General features: G+C 47.7%; 1 protein-coding gene across 5 annotated transcripts; it reads left to right on the forward strand.

The window, feature by feature from the left end:
• The first annotated feature begins 45 nt into the window (after positions 1 to 45).
• Positions 46 to 14,053, forward strand: LOC123401906 (ATP-dependent RNA helicase DEAH13-like). Of its 5 annotated transcripts, none has more exons than XM_045095767.1 (14): positions 46 to 257; positions 342 to 430; positions 525 to 599; positions 676 to 725; positions 814 to 874; positions 965 to 1,384; positions 1,496 to 1,708; positions 1,829 to 2,059; positions 2,467 to 2,580; positions 2,665 to 3,822; positions 3,922 to 5,419; positions 5,679 to 6,052; positions 6,174 to 6,291; positions 13,570 to 14,053. In XM_045095767.1, the coding sequence occupies exons 2-11, from the start codon at positions 356 to 358 to the stop codon at positions 5,347 to 5,349; spliced, it is 3,825 nt and encodes a 1,274-aa protein (XP_044951702.1). In that variant the 5' UTR covers positions 46 to 257; positions 342 to 355; the 3' UTR covers positions 5,350 to 5,419; positions 5,679 to 6,052; positions 6,174 to 6,291; positions 13,570 to 14,053. The 5 variants fall into 5 exon arrangements, with proteins under 5 accessions (XP_044951702.1, XP_044951703.1, XP_044951701.1 ...); XM_045095768.1 differs by having other exon boundaries at positions 6,217 to 6,291; XM_045095766.1 differs by having other exon boundaries at positions 5,679 to 6,291.
• The last annotated feature ends 10,544 nt before the right edge of the window (positions 14,054 to 24,597 follow it).

The following is a 24,597-nucleotide window of genomic DNA, read 5'->3' on the forward strand; positions in this document are numbered from 1 at the left end:
TCCTGCCTCCGCTCCGCGACACTTAAGCCCAACACGGCCCTAGTTCGTCTTCCTCCATCGATAGGCATTTACGCCATACCCGCGCCGGCGCCGCCATCCCCTGTGCCCTCCTCCGCAGACTCCGCCCCCTCCCTCCTCCGTCTAGCCTCTGGGTCTACGTTCCAGCGCCCTGCAGAGTGCTGCGGCTAAGCCCCAATCTCCACGCGGCTCAGCCCCTCGCAGACGGCGGCGGCGACAGCCGACAGCTAAGCTGCAAGGTGAGTTTCCGGCCGCCTTAGCTCGGTTCGCCCTTACTCGCGTACGTGGCGCGCTGTGTCCGCGGTTTCTGATGCTCCTACCAGGTCGCGGTTCGAGCATGGACGAGGAGGAGGATAGCAACGCGCTGATCTTGCCCTGCAAGAGGAAGAACAAATCGCAGGGGAAAGGCAAGGTAATAAATGGGTACATTTTATCTGCTCCCCGTGTCTTGGCTTTCCTTCTGGCCAGATGGTAGTATATGATTGTGTGAGCTTCTGAATTGCCAGGATGGCAAGAAGAACAAGACCAAGGAAGACGCTAAGATGAGCAAGACTCAGCTGAAAAAGCTGCAGAAATTGGAGGTTGGGACTTCTGCTGCTGCGAGCCAGCTTTGGTGTTTCTATCAGTGTATATTGATGCCGGCCTAACTGTTCGCAGGAGGACAAACAAAAGAAGGCGCTGCAAGCTCAAAGCATCGAGACTTTGCAGTATGTCTTAAAACTTATGTTGTCTATTTTCTGTGGTGGCTTGTATTTCTATCTGGCGATTGTGTATGATAATGGCCCTGCGCAATAGGAAGCACAGGATCGCCGATGATGCATATTCCCTGCTGCACACTTCGGGGTCTATTGGTCAAGTACGGTGGATCTATATGTAACACCTAGATTGGTTACTTTAGGAATGTAATGTATAATTGTTTCTCTCATTGTGTTCTGTTACACCGCAGGCTGTCACTACGAAAGAAAAACGTAGGCGTGCCATGCAGTTATCAAAGGCTGGTTTGGATGTCCCTGAAGAACTTTCGCTATTTAAGAAAAACACTGATCAGAAAGAAGTTGCAGTTCCTGAAAAAAGTGAAGCTGCGCAGGAAACTTTCCCCGTGAAGTTTGTTGAGGCCGCGAAACCTTATCATCCTGGTAGTGAACCTAAGAACCATGAGAGTGATGCAGTGAAGCCTAACATGGGTATCGGCCTTAGCATTCTGAAACAGAAAACTGAAGAAGTTAATGATGATGCTGACATTTTGACGCACCAGAGCATTCTGGAACAAAAAACTGAAGAGATTAATGATGATGATGACATTTCGGTACATCAGACAGTTCGTTCATCTGTGCCAAGTTGCTCTGATGAAGAGACTGATTTGCAGGTGACTGGTCCACATCTGAAATATATTCATCTCAGTTTTCACCTGCTCATCAGAAAGCTGGCGCCATGTTCTGACTTAACTGAATCATTATCGTTCTGTTGTTTTTGTTAGGATAAAGAGCCACAACAAGGTGAAGCCGCTGTACAGGAGTGCTTCAATCCTCCCATTGTTGTGCATGTGTCAAGACCACATGAGGTTGAGAAGGCGAGAAGGGATCTCCCAATAATAATGATGGAGCAGGAAATAATGGAAGCTATCTATGAAAATTCAGTGGTAATTCTGTGCGGAGAAACAGGCTGTGGTAAAACTACTCAGGTCCCTCAGGTGAGTGTGCTCACACATGGTGCCTCTTAGACATTGGTTTAAACTAGGGAGTTCTGATCCTATAGGCTTGTATAGCAGCTGCCAAGTTTTTCATTGCTCTCTATGCTATGTGTTCTGCAGTTCTTATATGAAGCCGGCTTTGGCACAAGCAATCGAGCTGATAGAAAAGGGATGATTGGTATCACCCAGCCACGGCGTGTTGCTGTTCTTGCCACATCCAAGAGGGTATCTTATGAGTTAGGACTTAAGCTAGGAAAGGAGGTTGGTTTTCAAGTTAGACATGACAAGAAGGTGGGAAATAAATGCTCCATCAAGTTCATGACAGATGGCATTTTGCTACGAGAGGTCCAGGTTGTGTATCTGTTTGCTCTTCCTTATTACTTCTTTCAGTCTATTTATTATTCAATATCATGTCTTCATTAAAGTTTCTTGTTTGTTGTAATGAACTGATAACTGGTGCTAAATTATTATTCCACAACCAGAAGTACATCAAAAGCCATAACTGCAGATGAGATGACTCAAATTTATAAATAACATTAGTGAGGTTTAAACTTTGGTTAAGTCAGATCACTCATTTAGTCGTCTCCCATAACTGTATCTTGCACAACCAGTTGTCTTCCGTAACTTTATAATTTGATTTTTTTTTTTGCAAAACAACTCATTTGCTGTTCTGAATTTCATATGCATCTCTTTAATTGATGCTGTGTCTGTAATAAAGATTGGAACTCCTTATCAGATGGCTTAGTGATCTTCTGCAGAGTGACTTTCTGTTGAAGCAGTATTCAGTGATCATCTTGGATGAGGCACATGAAAGGAGTTTGAACACAGATATACTTATTGGGATGCTTTCTAGAGTTATAAAGGCACGCAAGGTTAGAAACTCAAGAGCTTGCCTCATCTTCATTTTGACGGAAGGTAAAACATACAGGCATTGCTAACTTCTGTGCATATGAAAGTTTGTGTATGCAGACCAACAGAAACAAATACGCTCTGGGATGAAGATTGATCCAGCAGATATGGTTAGTCAGTTGAAAGTGGTGCTGATGAGTGCTACCTTGCAATTAAAGGACTTTATTTCAAACAGAAGATTGTTTGATGTGATTCCACCAGCTGTAGAGGTGCCTACACGACAATTTCCAGTAACAGTTCACTTCGCAAAGAGAACACATGATGATTATTTAGCGCAAGCTTATAAGAAAGTTTTGTCGATCCACAAGAGTCTACCACCAGGTGGAATCCTTGTATTTGTTACTGGACAACGAGAAGTGGATTATCTATGTAAGAAATTGCAAAGAGCATCCAGGCGGCAAATTGGTAAGAAACCTGAAATGGTTGGAGATGAGTATGGTTCAAGACCAGAAATAGACGAGAAGGAAATTTTTGAAGCATATGATATTGATAGAACTGAACCTGGGCATCAAGACGGCATATTTTCCTCATATGGTGAAGATGAAATGGATGATGAGCTAAATGTCTCTTCTTCTGATGCTGAAACAGAGAGTGAGATGGACACTGACAGTGATGAGGAGGATTCTGTTGCACATGAAACGACTGAAGAAGATGGACCAGTGTTATCATTTTTAAAAGGTGCTGAGAGTTCATCTGTACTGAAGGCATCCTTTAAAGCTATATCAGGACAACAAGAAACTGCTGAGGAAGCAAGCAATGCTACAATTTCAGAAAAGCCTACATCTGCTTCGCGTGCTAGGCTCCGTGTTTTACCACTTTATGCAATGCTACCAGCTTCGCAGCAGCTTAGAGTATTCCATGATATTCCCGAAGGGGAAAGATTAGTTGTTGTGGCAACTAATGTTGCAGAAACATCTTTAACGATTCCTGGCATAACATATGTGGTCGATACTGGAAAAGAAAAGGTTAAGAACTATGACCATGCCACGGGGATGGCAAGTTATGAAGTACAGTGGATAAGCAAGGCATCAGCATCCCAACGTGCTGGGAGAGCTGGAAGAACTGGGCCTGGGCATTGTTACCGTCTCTACTCAGGTGCAGCATACAGTAAAGATGATTTATTTCCTGAATTCACTGAGCCAGAGATCAAGAAAATGCCAGTTGATGGCATTGTGCTTATGCTCAAGTCTATGAATATTGATAAGGTAATGTGCTTAAAAGTCAGTTACCTTTTTCATTAATCATCTTTTCTGATGTGTTGCCTTTTGTGCTAATTTTTTCATGCAAAATATTAATAATCACAGGTTGAAAACTTTCCTTTCCCTACGCCTCCTAACAAGGAAAGTTTGGTTGAAGCTCAGCGTTGCTTGAAGATATTGGAAGCAGTTGACAACCAAGAAAAACTTACGTCAATGGGAAAGGCTATGGCGCAATACCCAATGAGCCCACGACATTCTCGTCTTCTTCTGACAATAATTAAAATGTTGAAGAGTCAGGAAGGATGTGCTAGATCTAACCTCATATTGGGATATGCAACTGCTGCTGCATCAGCTTTAAGTTATAGCAATCCTTTTCAAGTTCAGGGCAACACTGATAGAGAAACAAATGAAGATGGCCCTGATCCAGAACATAAGGATCGGCATGAAAGGAAGAGTCAGAAGAAGCTCAAGGCCATGGTTCGAGAAGCACGGAAAGATTTTTCCATCCCTAGCAGTGATGCTTTAACCATTTCCCATGCTTTACGGTCATTTGAGTGTTCTAGGAACCGAGTGGAGTTCTGCAGAGACTACTCGCTTCACCTGAAAACAATGGAAGAGATGTCGAAATTGAGAATGCAGCTTCTTCGATTAATATTTAACCATAGCAAATTTTGTGATGAATTTGCTTGGAATTTTGGAGGGTCTCAAGATGTTGAACAGGCCTGGGGTAGTGAAACCAACAAAAAGCCAACACTAAATGAGGAGGAAATTCTGGGGCAAGGAATATGTGCTGGGTGGGCTGATAGGGTTGCAAAGAAGATCAACACTTTCTCTGGATTGTCCAAAGAGGATCGAAAGGTTCGAGCTGCACGTTATCAATCTTGCGCTCTCAATGATATAATATATCTAAACCGATCATCTTCTGTTGCCCAAATTCCACCAGACTATGTAGTTTACTCCGAACTACTAAATACAAAGAGATCATACATGTATGGTGTGACCAGTGTAAAGTCAGGATGGCTTTTGAAATATGCTAGTTCTCTCTGCACCTTCTCAGCACCGCTGGAGGATCCAAAGCCCTACTATGAGCCTCAGAATGACCAGGTCTACTGTTATGTCAGTCCCATCTTTTCTCGACATAATTGGCAGCTTCCACTGCACAGTTTACCCATCAAAGATTCCACCTGTCGGGTGCAGATATTTGCATGGGCTTTGCTTAAAGGGGATGTCTTGCCATGTCTAAGGGTGGTTCAAAAGTTCCTGGCTCTGTCACCATCTGTTGTCCTGGGGCCTGCCAGCCAAAGAAGAGTTGGAGATCTTCTTAGCAGGATGAGTAAAAAGACGATATATAGCCGGGCAGCATTAAGAGATGCATGGAATACTGACCCAGATTTTCTTTATCCCGAGATTCAGGCGTGGATCCAGGATAAATATCAGAGCCAGCTTGGAGCAATATGGGAACAAATGCACCAAGAAGTTCGCCTCGAGGGGCGTGAACTTTTCCCGAAGAGGTTCAAGAAAGTTAAAGCATGATCAATTAGAACAGATCGTGCTGTAATTGCTTGACTGATGGAAGCTGATTTGTGGTGGGAGCTTCCGTGAGGTAACCTACGAAGCCACTCATCTATTACTGCCCTCTACTTCATTTACTGAAATAGATATGAAGTAACAGTAAAGCATTCGATGTAATGAACAGTAAGGTTGATATAGCTCGTGATGAAAATTATAACGAAGTAGGATATACGCTGTTGAACCTGCACATTTTGTTTTTAGCTGTGCAGATGTTTGTCTCTTAATCTAATAAAGTAGATATATTCGTTGCATCATCACCATGCTGATATAGTTATTTGTGCCCCTGCCAGTGATCTTTCGGGAGCGACTAGGATAGAATACGTCCTCTGGTGAAAAAAATACAAAAAAATACTATGAGCCATCGGATTGGAATTGGATGGCACAGATCTTTGTGGATGGAGTTGTACGCATAACTAGATACTTCTGTGCAAAAAGGACACTCACTTGACTTATTTTCTAGCCAATATCCTTCTTCCTCCGAAGCGGCAGCACAACCCTGAAATTCCCCAAACCTAATGGAGTTATAGCCCCCTTCGAGTCCCTCTCGCTTGCTGATGACCACTGTGATGATGGTCCAGATCCGTTGCCAAGCTCCAGCGCCACGTTATGCAATGCCCATCTTCTCCATCTTAGACTTCAGCATCTCACGTATGGCAAAGCAGTGGTGTGTTCCCTGCCTCCTCCCCCTTTCAAGATCTAGCAGTAGCTCATCGGTGGCAAGGCGGTGCTGGGCTCCTCGGCTCCTTTCCCTCCCAGTCTCATCCTCAACCTTTTCTTTTCTGCAGTGCTATGCCGCGTCAGTGACATTTCTTGTTACTTGATGGCCAGGCAATGATACACCTACGATAGATAAGGAAACTTGCAAGGCTTGCTGTTGTTGACATGGACTGGGGTCATATTAAGGTGCTTTCAATAATTCATTAATTATATTTTGTTGATAAGTAATCTCTGTGCCAAAACTATTTTGGTCATGCTCAAAGTACAGTTTTTTAATTAAAGCAGCTTGAGAATCAACCTTGATGAAAGAATGTGTTTTAGGCCAAACTTGTATGTGTTCTCTGTGGGGTTAGCAATTCTTATTTGTTTTGCATACCTGTGTTTATTACAGACTTCTATAAAATCTCTCAGGGTTTTTTGCATTGCAATTTTTCAAATAGATGCCGTTAAACAAGAGTTTAGGAAGAAAAGATACTTTGTTTTGTTGATTTAGTTGGCCGAAGTACGAACCATAGATTCATGTTGTTTGGCTTTAAAAGGTTTAATACTAGTGTCTATTTGTTTTCGTAGTTATTCAGGAGTAAGAATAAAATCTCAAGGGATATGAAATTACTCTGTTCTTTTGTCTATATATCCCCGCATAATGATGACCCGTTCTGAAAAATGGCCATATCTATTTATACTCAAATCACCACAAGTATCATAATTTCTTTGTATCTTAGGTGATAATTGCAAAGTGCCTGTGACCAATATGAGGTGCTTGTAAGCTGTTACAGCAGTGGAAACCAACACCTTCAGTTCACATGCAAAACACTGTAGCCTGCACTTGTAGTTCTGATGTCAGCAAAAGTTGTGTGCATTAAGACAATTGTGGGGCATAAGCATAATTAGCAGAAAATGAGCATCAGAGGAAGCAAATGGCTGATTGTTTTGACCCACTTGGGCTTGATTCAGGATAGATCTTCAGGTGGTAACCAGCCATTGAGCCATCAAACTTATAATGTAATATCAATACATCGGTACAACCAGGTGTAAGTTGTGTGCATTAAGCAAGTCTTATTAGGATGTATGAGCTGTGAAAATTGACTTTAATTGAACTTTCCGATCGAACAAAACAATGAGAAGTTGGAACTTGCAATGACATTGAATTGCACCTTCACTTTTCTGTTGACACAAGTGATCTGTCATTGCCAAGCTGTGAATATATTTTGCCGTATGGCTTACTTTATGCTGCAGCATCAAGTTGTTACTTTTGGCATTTACGAGTTAGCAAAAGAAGTTGAATTGCATTCTTAATTGTTCAATGCTGAAATGAACTGTTATTCAACACTAGCAGTTTGTAATATAAATACTTACTGAGCACTACTACAATCAATTATTTTGAGTGTTTATGCAAACGATGTTGGTATTTCACTTGCAAGGATGCGGTGCCATGGTCAATGTTTCAGTTGTTCTATAATAATCTTACTACTCAATTTTCATGCTAGTCACCTAAATCTAGTATCCCGCTACTTAAAATCACAAAAGATATGCTTGTCACATGCTGACTTTGAAAAATTTACACATGGTTTCTATCCATGTCTGCATGGGGCCGGGGCCAAACTGGGGGAGACGACGTGGAATTCCACTGCTAGTTTCAGAAATGTAATTTGTCAGTTGTGAGTTGTACTCCACTGATGTTTTATCCAATTGGTCTTCAGGCCAACCTGATGGGTTTCTGGCTATTGAACACAACATGTAGTTTGACAAAGAGTTGGTCCTTCCCATTAGGAACCTTCCAAGACGTGACGCATTCTTCAAGTAGATAAATCGCATCCTCACTTCTCTCATAATGTGAGATCCAAAATTAGCTGTTTGCAAAAGGTGAAAATGGCATTTCGGCTACTATTATCTGTTGCAGTAATAGGAAAACTGTCGTGATAAATTGAGTTGAAATATATAGAAGTCATGATGGTCTTTTTAGAGATTTCACTAGGAGACTACATACGGAGCAAAAGGAATGAATCTACACTCTAAAGTATGTCTATATATACATCCGTATGTAGTCTTCTAGTGAAACATCTAAAATGACTTATATTTAGGAATGGAGGGAGTACTCAGCAAAGTGACAAAAATGTACGCGCACGACTGTGATTGATAAGTCTCTGTACTAAGGTCTTTGTAGGGCTGCAACACATGGTCCTTGTGTCCTTGTGGCTGTTAGGATAGCATCCTTGACCATCAAGGACTGACAGTTAGGATAGCATCTTAGCAGCATCTTAGACCAGCATCTTAGCATATGCTTGGCTTGCTAGCAGCCTATAAATATGTATCCCCAACCTCTCAGCCGGTAGCAGCAGTTGCTCGAACTGCCCCTGGTTACCTCCCTCCCTTCGGACTGTCGAGCAACAGCTCGTTAGAAGCAGCCTCTTCTTCACGCAAGAGCCCCCCTGCGACGAGCCATGTCTGTAGGTCACTCTCAACACACGACTACCTCGAGCACACGGAGTTGGCAGGAGGCCGAGCGCGCCGTGGTAGAGGAGGGTGAGCGAGCGGCCGCAGCAGCCGCTGCTGCGGCAGCAAGGGCGTCGAGGCTGGCTGCGGCGGAGCTGGCAGCAGCAAGGGCGGAGGTAGAAGCAGAAGCAGCGGAGGCAACACGTGAGGCTACGGCGGATGCCAAGACACTCCGCGGCAGCTCTAGCAGCTCCAACAGCTCCGTGCCTGCGTACGACGGCGCCGACGCAGACCGCGCCAATGTGGCGCGAGATCGGACGACAAAGTGGGCAGTCGAGCACGCCCGCGCACATCGCGATAGCGCTCTAGGAGGAGGTGCGCACGGCGATGACGGCTGCGACGACCAGGACCGCGACCTCTACGGGGTCAGGACTGTGGTCAGGGATGTTGGTCCCGGTGTTGGGTGGCCTACCCTCACCAAAACCAACTATGTCGAGTGGGCCGCGATCATGAAGATCAGGCTCGAGGTGCGGCACCTGTGGGAGACGGTCCAGGACGACAACGTCGACCACCAAAGGATCGACGGGTGCTAGACGCCCTCATCGACGCAGTCCCGCTCGAGATGTAGTTCTCGCTTTCCAACAAGCGGACTGCCAAGGAGGATTGGGATGCCATCGCCGCGGCACGCATCGGCAGCGACCGTGCTCGCAAGTCCACACCGCAAGCACTTCGTAGTGGGAGAGCCTGGCCTTCAAGCCAGGTGAGGACGTTGATGACCTTGCTCTCCGTCTCAACACCGAGGAGAGAGCTGTCGAGAAGCTTTTTCGGTGCATTCCTGAAAAGTACAAGCAGATGGCTCACTCGATCGAGTCTTTGCTGGACCTCTCCATGGTGACGACCGAGGAGGCGATAGGTCATCGACATCGACGAGCCACAGTCTCTCTCGAGGCCCATCACCACCGGTGGGAAGCTGCTCCTATCTCGGGAGCAGTGGGATGCCGGCCTCGGTGACAGGAAGAAGAGGGTGCCCTCTTCCACGGCGGGCGGCCGCAAGTGCGGCAAGCCGCGCAAGGCACGAAGAGGCACCCAGAGTAGGGCCCAAGGACGTGTCGAAGGTGACGCCCGCGGAGGCGCCAAGGATGGCGTCGCTGGCAAGCCCAAGCCGACACAGGACAACAGTTGCCACAACTATGGACGACTTGGCCATTGGGCCAATGAGTGTCGACAGCCAAGACAAAGCCAGGCTCACGTTGCACAGGCGGAGGAGGAGACGGCTTTGTTCATGGCGCATGCAAGCATCGAGCTACCTTCATCGACACCAGCCGCAACGGCTCTCCTCCACCTCGACGAGCCAAAAGCGCATGCCCTTCTCGGCGATGGCTTCGGGAAGGACAAGATTGCGGGGTGGTGCCTTGACACCAGCGCCACCTACCACATGACCAGTCGAAGGGAATTCTTCACCGAGCTCGACTCCGACGTGCGAGGCTCCGTCAAGTTTGCAGATGCCTCTGTCGTGGAAATTAAGGGTGTCGGCTCCGTCATCTTCATCGCTAAGACTGGCGAGCACCGGCTGCTCACTGGTGTCTACTACATCCCCGCGCTAAGGAACTCCATCATCAGCTTGGGACAGATGGATGAGAACGGCTCATGCGTGCTGATCGAGCATGGGATCCTACGCATCTGGGATCACCACCGTCGCCTTCTTGCCAAGGTACGCAGAGGTGAAAATTGACTCTACGTCCTTGACGTGCAGGTGGCGCAGCCCGTCTGTCTTCCTGCTCGTCGGGATGACGAGGCATGGCAATGGCATGAGCGCTTTGGGCATCTTCATTTCGAGGCCCTGAAGCGTCTAAGTGCAAGCAGATGGTGCAAGGCCTGCCGTGCCTTGACCATGTGGAGCAGTTCTGCGAGGAGACTCCCCTTTCCCCGGTAGGCAAGTTTCCGGGCCAAGGAGAGGCTTGAGCTCGTGCACTGGGACCTATGCGGCCCGGTGACGCCGGCCACACCAGGAGGTCGATGCTACTCCTTGTTGCTCGTCGACGACCTCTCTCGCTACATGTGGGTGATGGTCCTTGGCTGCAAGGGAGAGGCGGCGGACGCCATCAGGCGCGTACAAGTTGCTGCGGAGGCGGAGAGCGGCCGCAAACTGCGCGTGCTGCGCACTGACAATGGCGGCGAATTCACGGCGGCTGAGTTCACGTCGTACTACGCTGATGAGGGCATCTAGCGCCACTACTCCGCGTCGTACAGCCCGCAGCAGAAAGGCGTCGTCGAGCGGCTCAACCAGACGATTGTGGGGATGGTTCGGGCTCTCCTCTAGCAGAGAGGGATGCCGGCCATTTTCTGGGGAGAGGCGGTGCGGACGGCCGTCTACATCCTCAACCGCTCGCCTACTTAGGCACTCGACGACAGGACGCCATACGAGGCCTGGCATGGGTGGAAGCCGGCGGTCTCCCACCTGCGGGTCTTTGGCTGCCTCGCGTTCGCCAAGGAGCTCGGCCACATCGGCAAGCTCGACGACAGGAGCACTCCGGGAGTTTTCATCGGCTATGCGAAGGGCTCGAAGGCCTACGGCATCCTCGACCCAAAGACACTGTGTCTGCGCACGGCGCGAGACGTCGTGTTCAACGAAGGGCGAGGGTGGGCATGGGACAAGGCGGTTGACGACGGCTCGACTTCGACGTTTGACGACTTCATTGTCGAGTACGTCCACTTCAAGGAAGCAGGGGGGTAAGCAGCTCCTCTTCGCCGAGCACGTCTACCCCAGTTCCCAAAACTCCACCGACCCCGGTGTGTGCTACGCCGATGGCACCACAACCGGCGACTCCACGTACTCCAGCACCGGCAGTCACCCCTCCGGGCTTGTCTTCATTAGCACCAGCTCACATCGAGCACAGCCCGGTGGAGTTCGCTTCCCCGCTCTCTCGTGATGAGGAGCGCATCGACGCGTATCATGGCGGCGAACCGCTGTGGTATCATACGATGGAAAACCTACTCGGCGACCAGCCGGTGTCGGGACTGGTGTCACGCGACCTGGAGGCACAGCTACAACTTGCGTGTGACGACGACGAACCTCGGTCCTTTGTAGAGGCCGAGAGAGACGCGGCATGGCGCACCGTGATGCGCTTGGAGATAGATGCGGTCGAGGAGAACCACACCTGGAGCTTGCTGACCTCCCTCGTGGTCACCGCGCGATCACCCTTAAGTGGGTGTTCAAGCTGAAGAGGGATGAAGTCGGCGCCATCGTCAAGCACAAGGCTCGCTTGGTGGCATGAGGCTTCTTGCAGCAGGAAGAAGTCGACTTCGACGACGCTTTCGCTCCCGTGGCACGGATGGAGTCCGTGCGACTTCTTGCGCTAGCTGAGCAGGAGAGTTGGCGTGTCCATCATATAGATGTCAAGTTGGCGTTCCTCAACGACGACTTGAAGGAGGAACTCTACGTGCATCAGCCGCCGGGATTTGCGATCCCCGGCCAGGAGGGCAAGGTACTCCGCTTGCGTAAGGCTCTCTATGGCCTACGGCAAGCACCTAGGGCGTGGATTGCCAAGCTGGATTCCACGCTAAAGAAGATGAGCTTCGAGCAAAGCCCGCATGAGGCGGCCGTCTACCGACGGCGCAGTGGAGGAAATGCCTGCTGGTGGGTGTCTATGTTGACGACTTGGTGATCACCGGCATCAAGGATGCAGGGGTGGCGGCGTTCAAGGAAGAAATGAAGGCCACCTTCCAGATGAGTGATCTGGGGCTCCTCTCCTTCTATCTAGGGATTGAGGTGCACCAGGATCACTCTGGGATCGCGCTTCGACAGTTCGCCTATGCCAATCGCATCGTTGAGCTAGCTGGGCTCACCGACTGCAACCCAACTCTCACTCCGATTGAGGAGATGCTGTAATTGAGTCGCGACAGCATGACGGAGGAAGTGGACGCTACGCAGTACCGGCGCCTTGTGGGGAGCCTTCGCTACCTTGCCAACACACGGCCGGACTTGGCATTCTCCGTCGGCTACATTAGTCGGTTTATGGAGCGACCGACGAAGCACCAGCAGGCAGTGAAGAGGATCACCTGCTACGTGGCGGGGACCCTCGACCACGGCCTCCACTACCCTAGGTGTCCAGGGGTCGCACACTTCGTCGGGTACAATGACAGCGACCACGCCGACGACATCGACACCAGCAAGAGCACGAGCGGGATCCTCTTCTTCCTCAGCAAGTGTCTCGTGAGCTGGCAGTCGGTCAAGCAGCAGGTGGTGGCCCTGTCCAGCTGTGAGGCCGAGTACATAGCGGCATCCACCACCTGCACTCAGGCGCTCTGGCTCGCTCGACTGCTGGGTGATCTGGTGGACAGCAAGTCTGCTCTGGCCCTGGTAAAGAACCATGTTTTCCACGAACGGAGCAAGCACATCCGACTGAGGTACCACTTCATTCGAAGCTGTTTGGATGAAGGGAGCATCGAGGCGAGCTACATCAACACCACGGACCAGCTCACAGACCTGTTCACCAAGCCTCTTCGGAGGATCAAGTTCCTCGAACTCTACTCCAGGATCGGGATGGTTCAACTCTCCCACAAGACGACGCACAAGACTTAGGGGGAGAATGATGGATAAGTCTCTGTACTAAGTACGCTGTGGGGCTGGTCTTTGTGGGGCTGCAGCACATGGTCCTTGTGTCCTTGTGGCTGTTAGGATAGCCACCAAGGACTGAAAGTTAGGGTAACATCTTAGCAGCATCTTAGACCAGCCCCTCAGGTTGGCTGGTAATATGTATCCCCAACCCCTCAGGTTGGTATGGCATTGTGTGAGAAATAAACCAACAAAAATTGGCTCAACTCTCCCAGTGTCATCCACAACTATCAATGCTCAGGCTGAAACGACTAACAAACTGAACCATAATTCCAAGCTTTGCAGCCTTTTAGTCCGTCAGAGAACATAATTATTTCCATTTCTTGCCTTGTAATGTAAACTATAATTATTTTTTATTGTATTTCCATTTCTTGCCTTGTAATGTAAACTATAATTATTTCTTCTTGTATTTGTAGATGGATGATGCTCTGACAACAGCAAACATGAGGACTAAAGATGGACAGAAGAAGATTTTTCTCAAAGGCTTCCCTTCCTTACAAGTGCAAGAACTTATCTGCGTTCATACACCTATACCCGTCCGCGCTCAACTGAACCGCAAACGCAAACGGAAGCAGTGACTGGCCAAGGACAGTCGGATTGATTTAGGATGTTTTTTGTTTTTCATTACATATTCATCATATAAATGAAAATTTTCATGTCTAGTACTCCCTCTGTCCAGAATTACTTATCGCATAAATGAATAAAAATAGATGTATCTAAAACTAAAATACATCTAGATACATTCGTTTCTATGACAAGTATTTTCGAACGGAGGGAGTACGTAGTAATTTATAGATAGTGTATGGTTGGTGCTTCCGCGAAGCATCCAATCCCACTGTTAACGACCCTCTCCTGTGATGATGCACTTGATCCTAGCCCTTGAAGGTACAGTATCATCTACGTACTCTTGTATGGGCTGGCCAGTGGGGACTCCATTTTGTGGGCGTGGATGCTGGTAGGAAAGGGTAGATTTCACAGGCAGTATGAGAAGTTAGCACAAACTATGTTTTTCTTTTCTTATCACGCTATCTATTGTGTGGTCGACATTAGACGTGCGTTTGGTCGAGGTCGGTAGAAGTTGGGACATCATATTGCTTGCTATCCTATCAGCTGTTGGGTCTGTTTTTTTTTAGTTTTTTTATATTTTTATTTTCAGTTTCATTTTGCTTTTCTACTTTAAATAATTTTAAACTTCAAACAACTTTTCTTAATTTTAAGAAACTGAGAATTTCGAAATAAAATATCCAAAAAAACATATTTTTTTTGAGAATTCAAAAACTACTCAGGAGTTTTGAAAAATGTTTGCATATAAAAAAATGTTTAGACTTTGAAAAAATGTCCATAAATTAAAATAGTCAATGATTTTAAACAAAAGTCCGTGTAAAAATCTTAAAACCAGTTCGTGCCTCTGTTTTTAGTCTCATTTTTTATTTTCATTTTTCTGTTTCATTTTTTAGTTTAAATAATTTAGAACTTTGAAAAACTTTTGCAATTTATAAAACTTGGAATTTTGAAATAAAAGTGTGAAGGAAATATAAAATGTTTGTGAATTCAAAAAATGCTTAAGATTTTTGTAAAAATATTCGCATATTCAGAAAAATGTTCATAATTTTGAGAACAATGTCGGTGAAAACAATAAAAGTCCATGATTTTGAAAAAAAAAAATTGTGTGTTATTTTTTGAGTGCAATTGCAAAAAAATGTTTGCTAATTCAAAAAATGTTCATGCATTTTAAGGAATGTCCTAAAATTTTAAAGACATAATATGATCAGCACCATTGAAGATTATAATTGTTTTTCTCCCGTTGCAACGCACGGGTCCTTTTGCTAGTTACTAATTAATCATGTAATTAGGGGAATCTCCACTTGCTCAAACCGTCGCATGGTTCTCTACCGCGACGGACGCCTCTCTCACTCTCTCTCACTCTCACGCCTGTTGTAACCGACGCCAGTTCGGATCGTCGCATCTATCGTCTCGTCGACCGAGAGCAGAAGAAGAGAGAAAGAGAGATCGGCGGTGAGATGTCCGGCCTCGTCTCCTTTTCCTCCGCCTGATCCGCGAGGACGGTCGCCGTTATCGCCTTGTTGCACTTCACCGCCATGGGGTTGGAGGCCATCGTCAATTCCGACGCCAAATGCAAGCCATCCGTCGTTTTGGCCGTCCTCCCGTTGGACATGGCGCCCGTCGCAGCCACCGCGCCGCTGGACATGGTCACCCTGTTGCTCCCGACGCCCCTGGATGCGATCGCCGCGCCGATGGACGTGGCTATCCCGCCCCCATGGAGCGCATGGACATGCCCGCGCCTGCGCCGCCCTTGGATCTCCTGTCCACTCCTCCACCCGCGGCATGGCTCCTGCCGTGGACGCCAACGCCGCAGCCGCTGGCCCGAGTCGCAGCCCGCCTGGCTACGCCCTGGTGCACATGCACTCCGCGGTGAATGCCGAGGAGGCCCTCGCCTTCATCTCTACGCCAACTGGTGCCTCCGCCATCGTGCGCCTCGGAGCCGGGATGGAGGGCGTCAACACCACCGCCCTGCCTCAGCAGGATAGGGCCGCGGGTCCGGGTAGCCGCGCGGAATGGTGCTTCGGGCGTGTCGTCGCTGTCATTGACCGTCGCCCCGGTTTGTGGGCTCCGGCGAGCCTCGGCCTTGCCAGCGCCGCGCCACTAGGAGCTCGCCTTGACACCATCATTGTCGACTCTTCTTCAGACGAGGATGAGTTGTCGGTTGTGCGCCGGTGAACGTGTTGGGGAACGTCGCATGGGAAACAAAAAATTTCCTACGCGCACGAAGACCTATCATGGTGATGTCCATCTACGAGAGGGGATTTCCGATCTACGTACCCTTGTAGATCGCACGACAGAAGCGTTAGTGAACGCGGTTGATGTAGCGGAACGTCCTCACGTCCCTCGATCCGCCCCGCGAACCGTCCCACGAACCGTCCCGCGATCCGTCCCACGATCTAGTGCCGAACGGACGACACCTCCGCGTTCAGCACACCTACAGCTCGACGATGATCTCGGCCTTCTTGATCCAGTAAGAGAGACGGAGAGGTAGATGAGTTCTCCGGCAGCGTGACGGCGCTCCGGAGGTTGGTGGTGATCTAATCTCAGCAGGGCTCCGCCCGAGCTCCGCAGAAACGCGATCTAGAGGTAAAACCGTGGAGGTATGTGGTCGGGCTGCCGTGACAAAAGTTGTCTCAAATCAGCCCTAATAGCTCCATATATATAGGAGGAGGGGAGGGGAGGCTTGCCTTGAGGCTCAAGGAGCCCCAAGGGCTGCGCCACCAAGGGAGGAGGAGTCCTCCTCCAATCCTAGTCCAACTAGGATTGGAAGGTGGAGTCCTTCTCTCCCTTCCCACCTCCTTTTTTTTCTTTTCTCTTTGATTTTCTATCTATGGCGCATAGGGCCTTCTTGGGTTGTCCCACCAGCCCACCAAGGGCTGGTGCGCCACCCCCAAGGCCTATGGGCTTCCCCGGGGTGGGCTGCCCCCCCCCCCCCCCCCCCGGTGAACACCCGGAACCCATTCGTCATTCCCGGTACATTCCCCGTAACTCCGAAAATCTTCCGTTAATCAAATGAGGTCATCCTATATATCAATCTTCGTTTCCGGACCATTCCGGAAACCCTCGTGACGTCCGTGATCTCATCCGAGACTCCGAATAACATTCGGTAACCAACCATATAACTCAAATACGCATAAAACAACGTCGAACCTTAAGTGTGCAGACCCTGCGGGTTCGAGAACTATGTAGACATGACCCTAGTGACTCCTCGGTCAATATCCAATAGCGGGACCTGGATGCCCATATTGGATCCCACATATTCTACGAAGATCTTATTGTTTGAACCTCAGTGCCAGGGATTCATATAATCCCGTATGTCATTCCCTTTGTCCTTCGGTATGTTACTTGCCCGAGATTCGATCGTCAGTATCCGCATACCTATTTCAATCTCGTTTACCGGCAAGTCTCTTTACTCGTTCCGTAATACAAGATCCCGCAACTTACACTAAGTTACATTGCTTGCAAGGCTTGTGTGTGATGTTGTATTACCGAGTGGGCCCCAAGATACCTCTCCGTCACACGGAGTGACAAATCCCAGTCTCGATCCATACTAAATCAGCGAACACCTTCGGAGATACCTGTAGAGCATCTTTATAGTCACCCAGTTACGTTACGACGTTTGATACACACAAAGCATTCCTTCGGTGTCAGTGAGTTATATGATCTCATGGTCATAGGAACAAATACTTGACACGCAGAAAACAGTAGCAACAAAATGACACGATCAACATGCTACGTCTATTAGTTTGGGTCTAGTCCATCACGTGATTCTCCTAATGACGTGATCCAGTTATCAAGTAACAACACCTTGTACATAGTCAGAAGACCCTGACTATCTTTGATCAACTGGCTAGCCAACTAGAGGCTTGCTAGGGACAGTGTTTTGTCTATGTATCCACACATGTATATAAGTCTTCATTCAATACAATTATAGCATGGATAATAAACGATTATCTTGATATAGGAATTATAATAATAACTATATTTATTATTGCCTCTAGGTCATAATTCCAACAGTCTCCCACTTGCACTAGAGTCAATAATCTAGCCCTCACATCACCATGCGAATTACATTGTAATAATCTAACACCCATACAGTTCTGGTGTTGATCATGCTTTGCCCGTGGAAGAGGTTTAGTCAACGGGTCTGCTACATTCAGATCCTTGTGCACTTTGCATGTATTTACGTCCTCCCCTTCGACGTAGTCGCGGATGAGGTTGAAGCGTCGTTTGATGTGTCTGGTCTTCTTGTGAAACCGTGGTTCCTTTGCTAAGGCAATGGCACCCGTGTTGTCACAAAACAAGGTTATTGGATTCAGTGCGCTTGGCACCACTCCAAGATCCGTCATGAACTGCTTCATCCAGACACCCTCCTTAGCCGCCTCCGAGGCAGCCATGTACTCCGCTTCACATGTAGAATCAGCTACGACGCTTTGCTTGGAACTGCACCAGCTTACCGCACCCCCATTAAGAATAAATACGTATCCGGTTTGCGACTTAGAGTCGTCAGGATCTGTGTCAAAGCTTGCATCGACGTAACCCTTTACGGCGAGCTCTTCGTCACCTCCATACACGAGAAACATCTCTTTAGTCCTTTTCAGGTACTTCAGGATATTCTTGACCGCCGTCCAGTGATCCACTCGTGGATTACTCTGGAACTTGCCTGCCATACTTATGGCCAGGCTAACGTCCGGTCTAGTGCACAGCATTGCATACATGATAGATCCTATGGCTGAAGCATAGGGGACGGTGCTCATATGCTCTCTATCTTTATCAGTTGCTGGGCACTGAGTCTTACTCAATCTCGTACCTTGTAAAACTGGCAAGAACCCTTTCTTGGACTGTTCCATTTTGAACCTCTTCAAAACTTTATCAAGGTATGTGCTTTGTGAAAGTCCTATCAGGCGTTTCGATCTATCCCTGTAGATCTTAATGCCTAGAATGTAAGCAGCTTCTCCTAGGTCCTTCATAGAGAAACTTTTATTCAAGTAATCCTTTATGCTCTCCAAAAACTCTACGTTGTTTCCAATCAGCAATATGTCATCCACATATAATATTAGAAACGCCACAGAGCTCCCACTCACTTTCTTGTAAATACAAGATTCTCCAACCACTTGTATAAACCCAAATGCTTTGATCACCTCATCAAAGCGTTTATTCCAACTCCGAGATGCTTGCACCAGTCTATAAATGGATCGCTGGAGCTTGCATACCTTGTCAGCATTTTTAGGATCGACAAAACCTTCGGGTTGCATCATATACAACTCTTCCTTAAGGAAACCGTTAAGGAACGCCGTTTTGACATCCATCTGCCAGATTTCATAATCGAAAAATGCAGCTATTGCTAACATGATTCTGACGGATTTAAGCATCGCTACAGGTGAGAATGTCTCATCCTAGTCAACTCCTTGAACTTGTGAAAAACCCTTTGCCACAAGTCGAGCTTTATAAACGGTCACATTGCCGTCAGCGTCCGTCTTCTTCTTAAAGATCCATTTGTTCTGAATAGCCTTGCGGCCCTCAGGTAGTGCTTCCAAAGTCCACACTTTGTTTTCATACATGGATCATATCTCGGACTTCATGGCCTCCAACCATTTGTTGGAATCTGGGCCCACCATTGCTTCTTCGTAATTTGCAGGTTCATTGTTGTCTAACAACATGATTGACAAAACGAGATTACCGTACCACTCTGGAGCAGCACGTGGTCTCGTCGACTTGCGTGGTTCGATAGGAACTTCAACCGGAGTTTCATGATCATCATCATTAACTTCCTCCTCAACTGGCGTCGCAACGACAGGGGTTTCCCCTTGCCATGCGCCACCATCCAGAGGGATGAGAGGTTCGACAACCTCATCAAGTTCTATCTTCCTCCCAGTCAATTCTCTCGAGAGAAACTCCTTCTCGAGAAAAGCTCCGTTTTTAGCAACAAACACTTTGCCCTCGGATTTGAGATAGAAGGTGTACCCAACTGTCTTTTTTGGGTAACCTATGAAGATGCACTTTTCCGCTTTGGGTTCCAGCTTTTCACGCTGAAGCTTTTTGACATAAGCATCACATCCCCAAACTTTAAGAAACGACAACTTTGGCCTTTTTCCATACCACAGTTCGTATGGTGTCGTCTCAACGGATTTTGATGGTGCCCTATTTAAAGTGAATGCAGTTGTGTCTAATGCATAACCCCAAAACGATAACGGAAAATCGGTAAGAGACATCATAGATCGCACCATCTCTAATAAAGTACGATTACGACGTTCGGACACACCATTACGCTGTGGTGTTCCAGGCGGTGTCAACTGTGAAACAATTCCACATTGTCTTAAGTGAGCACCAAACTCGAAACTCAGATATTCACCCCCACGATCAGATCGTAGGAACTTGATCTTCTTGTTACGATGATTTTCAACTTCACCCTGAAATTGCTTGAACTTTTCAAATGTTTCAGACTTGTGCTTCATTAAGTAGACATAACCATATCTACTCAAATCGTCAGTGAAGTGAGAAAATAACGATATCCGCCGCGTGCCTCCACGCTCATTGGACCGCACACATCGGTATGTATGATTTCCAACAAGTCACTGGCACACTCCATTGTTCCGGAGAACGGAGTTTTAGTCATCTTGCCCATGAGGCATGGTTCGCACGTGTCAAGTGAATCAAAGTCAAGTGACTCCAAAAGTCCATCGGTATGGAGTTTCTCCATGCGCTTTACACCAATATGACCTAAGCGGCAGTGCCACAAAAACATGGCGCTATCATTGTTAACTTTAACTCTTTTGGTCTCAATGTTATGTATATGTGTATTATCACTATCAAGATTCAATATGAACAATCCTCTCACATTGGGTGCATGACCATAAAAGATGTTACTCATAGAAATAGAACAACCATTATTCTCTGACTTAAAAGAGTATCCGTCTCGCAATAAACAAGATCCAGATATAATGTTCATGCTCAACGCAGGCACTAAATAACAATTATTCAAGTTCATAACTAATCCTGATGGTAACTGAAGTGAAACTCTGCCGACGGTGATTGCATCAACCTTGGAACCATTTCCTACGCGCATCGTCACTTCATCTTTCGCCAGCCTTCACCTATTCCGTAGTTCCTGTTTCGAGTTGCAAATATGAGCAACAGAACCGGTATCGAATACCCAGGCACTAGTACGAGAGCCGGTTAAGTACACATCAATAACATGTATATCAAATATACCTGATTTTTCTTTGGCCGCCTTCTTATCAGCCAGATACTTGGGGCAGTTGCGCTTCCAGTGACCCATACCCTTGCAATAGTAGCACTCTGTTTCAGGCTTAGGTCCAGCTTTGGGTTTCTTCGTCAGATTGGCAACAGGCTTGCCGCTCTTCTTTGAATTACCCTTCTTCCCTTTGCCGTTTCTCTTGAAACTAGTGGTCTTATTCACCATCAACACTTGATGCTCTTTACGGAGTTCAGACTCTGCGACTTTCAGCATTGCAAACGACTCGCCGGGTGACTTGTTCATCCCTTGCATGTTGTAGTTCAACACAAAGCCCTTATAGCTTGGCGGCAGTGATTGAAGAATTCTGTTAGTGATAGCCTCTTGCGGGAGTTCAATCCCCAGCTCAGCTAGACGGTTTGAGTACCCAGACATTTTGAGCACATGTTCACTGACAGACGAATTCTCCTCCATCTTGCAAGCATAGAATTTATCGGAGGTCTCATACCTCTCGATCCGGGCGTTCTTCTGAAAGATAAACTTCAACTCCTGGAACATCTCATATGCTCCATGACGCTCAAAGCGATGTTGAAGTCCCGACTCTAAGCCATACAAGACTGCACATTGAACTACTGAGTAGTCCTCCTTACGTGTTAACCAAGCGTTCTTAACATCTTGGTCAGCCGTAGCGGGTGGTTCATCTCCTAGCGCAGCATGAAGGACATAATCCTTCTTCCCAGCTTGTAGGATCAACTTAAGATTACGAGCCCAGTCTACAAAGTTGCTTCCATCATCTTTCAACTTAGTTTTCTCTAGGAACGTATTAAAATTCAGGGTGACTGTTGCGTGAGCCATGATCTACAACACAAATATATTCAAAGTGGATTTAGACTATGTTCAAGATAATTAGAGTTTAACTTAATCAAATTACTTGCTAAACTCCCACTCAAAAAGTACATCTCTCTAGTCATTTGAGTGGTTCATGACCCACTTACACTAGCTCAAGTCCGATCATCACGTGAGTTGAGTATAGTTTTAGTGGTAAGAATCCCTATGCTAATCATATCAACTATATGATTCATGATCGACCTTTCGGTCTCATGTGTTCCGAGGCCATGTCTGCAGATGCTAGGCTCGTCAAGCTTAACCCGAGTGTTCCGCGTGTGCAACTGTTTTGCACCCGTTGTATGTGAACGTAGAGTCTATCACACTCGATCATCATGTGGTGTCTCGAAACGACGAACTGTAGCAACGGTGCACAGTCGGGGAGAACACAATTTCGTCTTGAAATTTTAGTGAGAGATCACCTCATAATGCTACCGTCGTTCTAAGCAAAATAAGGTGCATAAAAGGATTAACATCACATGCAATTCATAAGTGACATGATATGGCCATCATCACGTGCTCCTTGATCTCCATCACCAAAGCACCGGCACGATCTTCTTGTCACCGGCGCCACACCATGATCTCCATCAACATGTCGCCATCGGGGTTGTCATGCTACTCATGCTATTACTACTAAAGCTACATCCTAGCAAAATAGTAAACGCATCTGCAAGCACAAACGTTAGTTTAAAGACAACCCTATGGCTCCTGCCGGTTGCTGTACCATCGACGTGCAAGTCGATATTATCTATTACAACATGATCATCTCATATATCCAATATATCACATCACATCGTTGGCCATATCACATCACAAGCATACCCTGCAAAAACAAGTTAGACGTCCTCTAATTTGTTGTTGCATCTTTTACGTGGTGACCATGGGTATCTAGTAGGATCGCATCTTACTTACGCAAACACCACAACGGAGATATATGAATTGCTATTTAACCTTATCCAAGGACCTACTCGGTCAAATCTGATTCAACTAAAGTTGGAGAAACCGACACTTGCCAGTCATCTTTGAGCAACGGAGTTACTCGTAGCGATGAAACCAGTCTCTCGTAAGCGTACGAGTAATGTCGGTCCAAGCCGCTTCAATCCAACAATACCGTGGAATCAAGAAAAGACTAAGGAGGGCAGCAAGACGCACATCACCGCCCACAAAAACTTTTGTGTTCTACTCGAGATTACATCTACGCATGAACCTAGCTCATGATGCCACTGTTGGGGAACGTCGCATGGGAAACAAAAATTTTCCTACGCCCGCCTGGCTACGCCCTGGTGCCCATGCACTCCGCGGTGAATGCCGAGGAGGCCCTCGCCTTCATCTCTATGCCAACTGGCGCCTTCGCCATCGTGCGCCTCGGAGCCGGGATGGAGGGCGTCAACACCACCGCCCTGCCTCAGCAGGATAGGACCGCGGGTCCGGGCAGCAACGCGGAACGGTGCTTCGGGCGCCTCTTCGGGCGTGTCGTCGCTGTCATTGATCGCCGCCCCGGTTTGTGGGCTCCGGCGAGCCCCGGCCTCGCCAGCTCCGCGCCACTAGGAGCTCGCCTTGACACCATCATTGTCGACTCTTCTTCAGACGAGGAGGAGTTGTCGGTTGTGCGCCGGTGAACGTGTTGGGGAACGTCGCATGGGAAACAAAAAATTTCCTACACGCACGAAGACCTATCATGGTGATGTCCATCTACGAGAGGGGATTCCGATCTACGTACCCTTGTAGATCGCACAACAGAAGCGTTAGTGAACGCGGTTGATGTAGTGGAACGTCCTCACGTCCCTCGATCCGCCCCGTGAACCGTCCCACGAACCGTCCCGTGATCCGTCCCACGATCTAGTGCCAAACGGACGGCACCTCCGCGTTCAGCACACGTACAGCTCGATGATGATCTCGGCCTTCTTGATCCAGCAAGAGAGACGGAGAGGTAGATGAGTTCTCTGGCAGCATGACAGCGCTCGGGAGGTTGGTGGTGATCTAATCTCAGCAGGGCTTCGCCCGAGCTCCACAGAAACGCGATCTAGAGGTAAAACCGTGGAGGTATGTGGTCGGGCTGCCGTGGCAAAAGTTGTCTCAAATCAGCCCTAATAGCTCCATATATATAGGAGGAGGGGAGGGGAGGCTTGCCTAGAGGCTCAAGGAGCCCAAAGGGCTGCGCCACCAAGGGAGGAGGAGTCCTCCTCCAATCCTAGTCCAACCAGGATTGGAAGGTGGAGTCCTTCTCTCCCTTCCCACCTCCTTTTTTTCTTTTCTCTTTGATTTTCTATCTATGACGCATAGGGCCTTCTTGGCTATCCCACCAGCCCACCAAGGGCTGGTGCGCCACCCCCAAGGCCTATGGGCTTCCCCGGGGTGGGCTGCCCCCCCCCCCCGGTGAACACCCGGAACCCATTCGTCATTTCCGGTAACTCCAAAAACCTTCCGGTAATCAAATGAGGTCATCCTATATATCAATCTTCATTTCCGGACCACTACGGAAACCCTCGTGACGTTCGTGATCTCATCCGGGACTCCGAACAAGATTTCGTAACCAACCATATAACTCAAATACGCATAAAACAACGTCGAACCTTAAGTGTGCAGACCCTGCGGGTTCGAGAACTATGTAGACATGACCCGAGTGACTCCTCGGTCAATATCCAATAGCGGGACCTGGATGCCCATATTTGATCCCACATATTCTACGAAGATCTTATCGTTTGAACCTCAGTGCCAGGGATTCATATAATCCCGTATGTCATTCCCTTTGTCCTTCGGTACGTTACTTGCCCGAGATTCGATCGTCAGTATCCGCATA

The sequence above is a fragment of the Hordeum vulgare genome, chromosome 6H, assembly GCF_904849725.1.
Source record: "Hordeum vulgare subsp. vulgare chromosome 6H, MorexV3_pseudomolecules_assembly, whole genome shotgun sequence".
Taxonomy (NCBI): Eukaryota; Viridiplantae; Streptophyta; class Magnoliopsida; order Poales; family Poaceae; genus Hordeum; species Hordeum vulgare.

Coding starts and splice junctions, on each gene's coding strand:
- LOC123401906 (XM_045095766.1), top strand. CDS start 356: ATGGACGAGGAGGAGGATAGCAACGCGCTGATCTTGCCCTGCAAGAGG. Junction 431..524: donor AATCGCAGGGGAAAGGCAAG/GTAATAAATGGG, acceptor CTGAATTGCCAG/GATGGCAAGAAGAACAAGAC. Junction 2,060..2,466: donor TTTTGCTACGAGAGGTCCAG/GTTGTGTATCTG, acceptor GATCTTCTGCAG/AGTGACTTTCTGTTGAAGCA.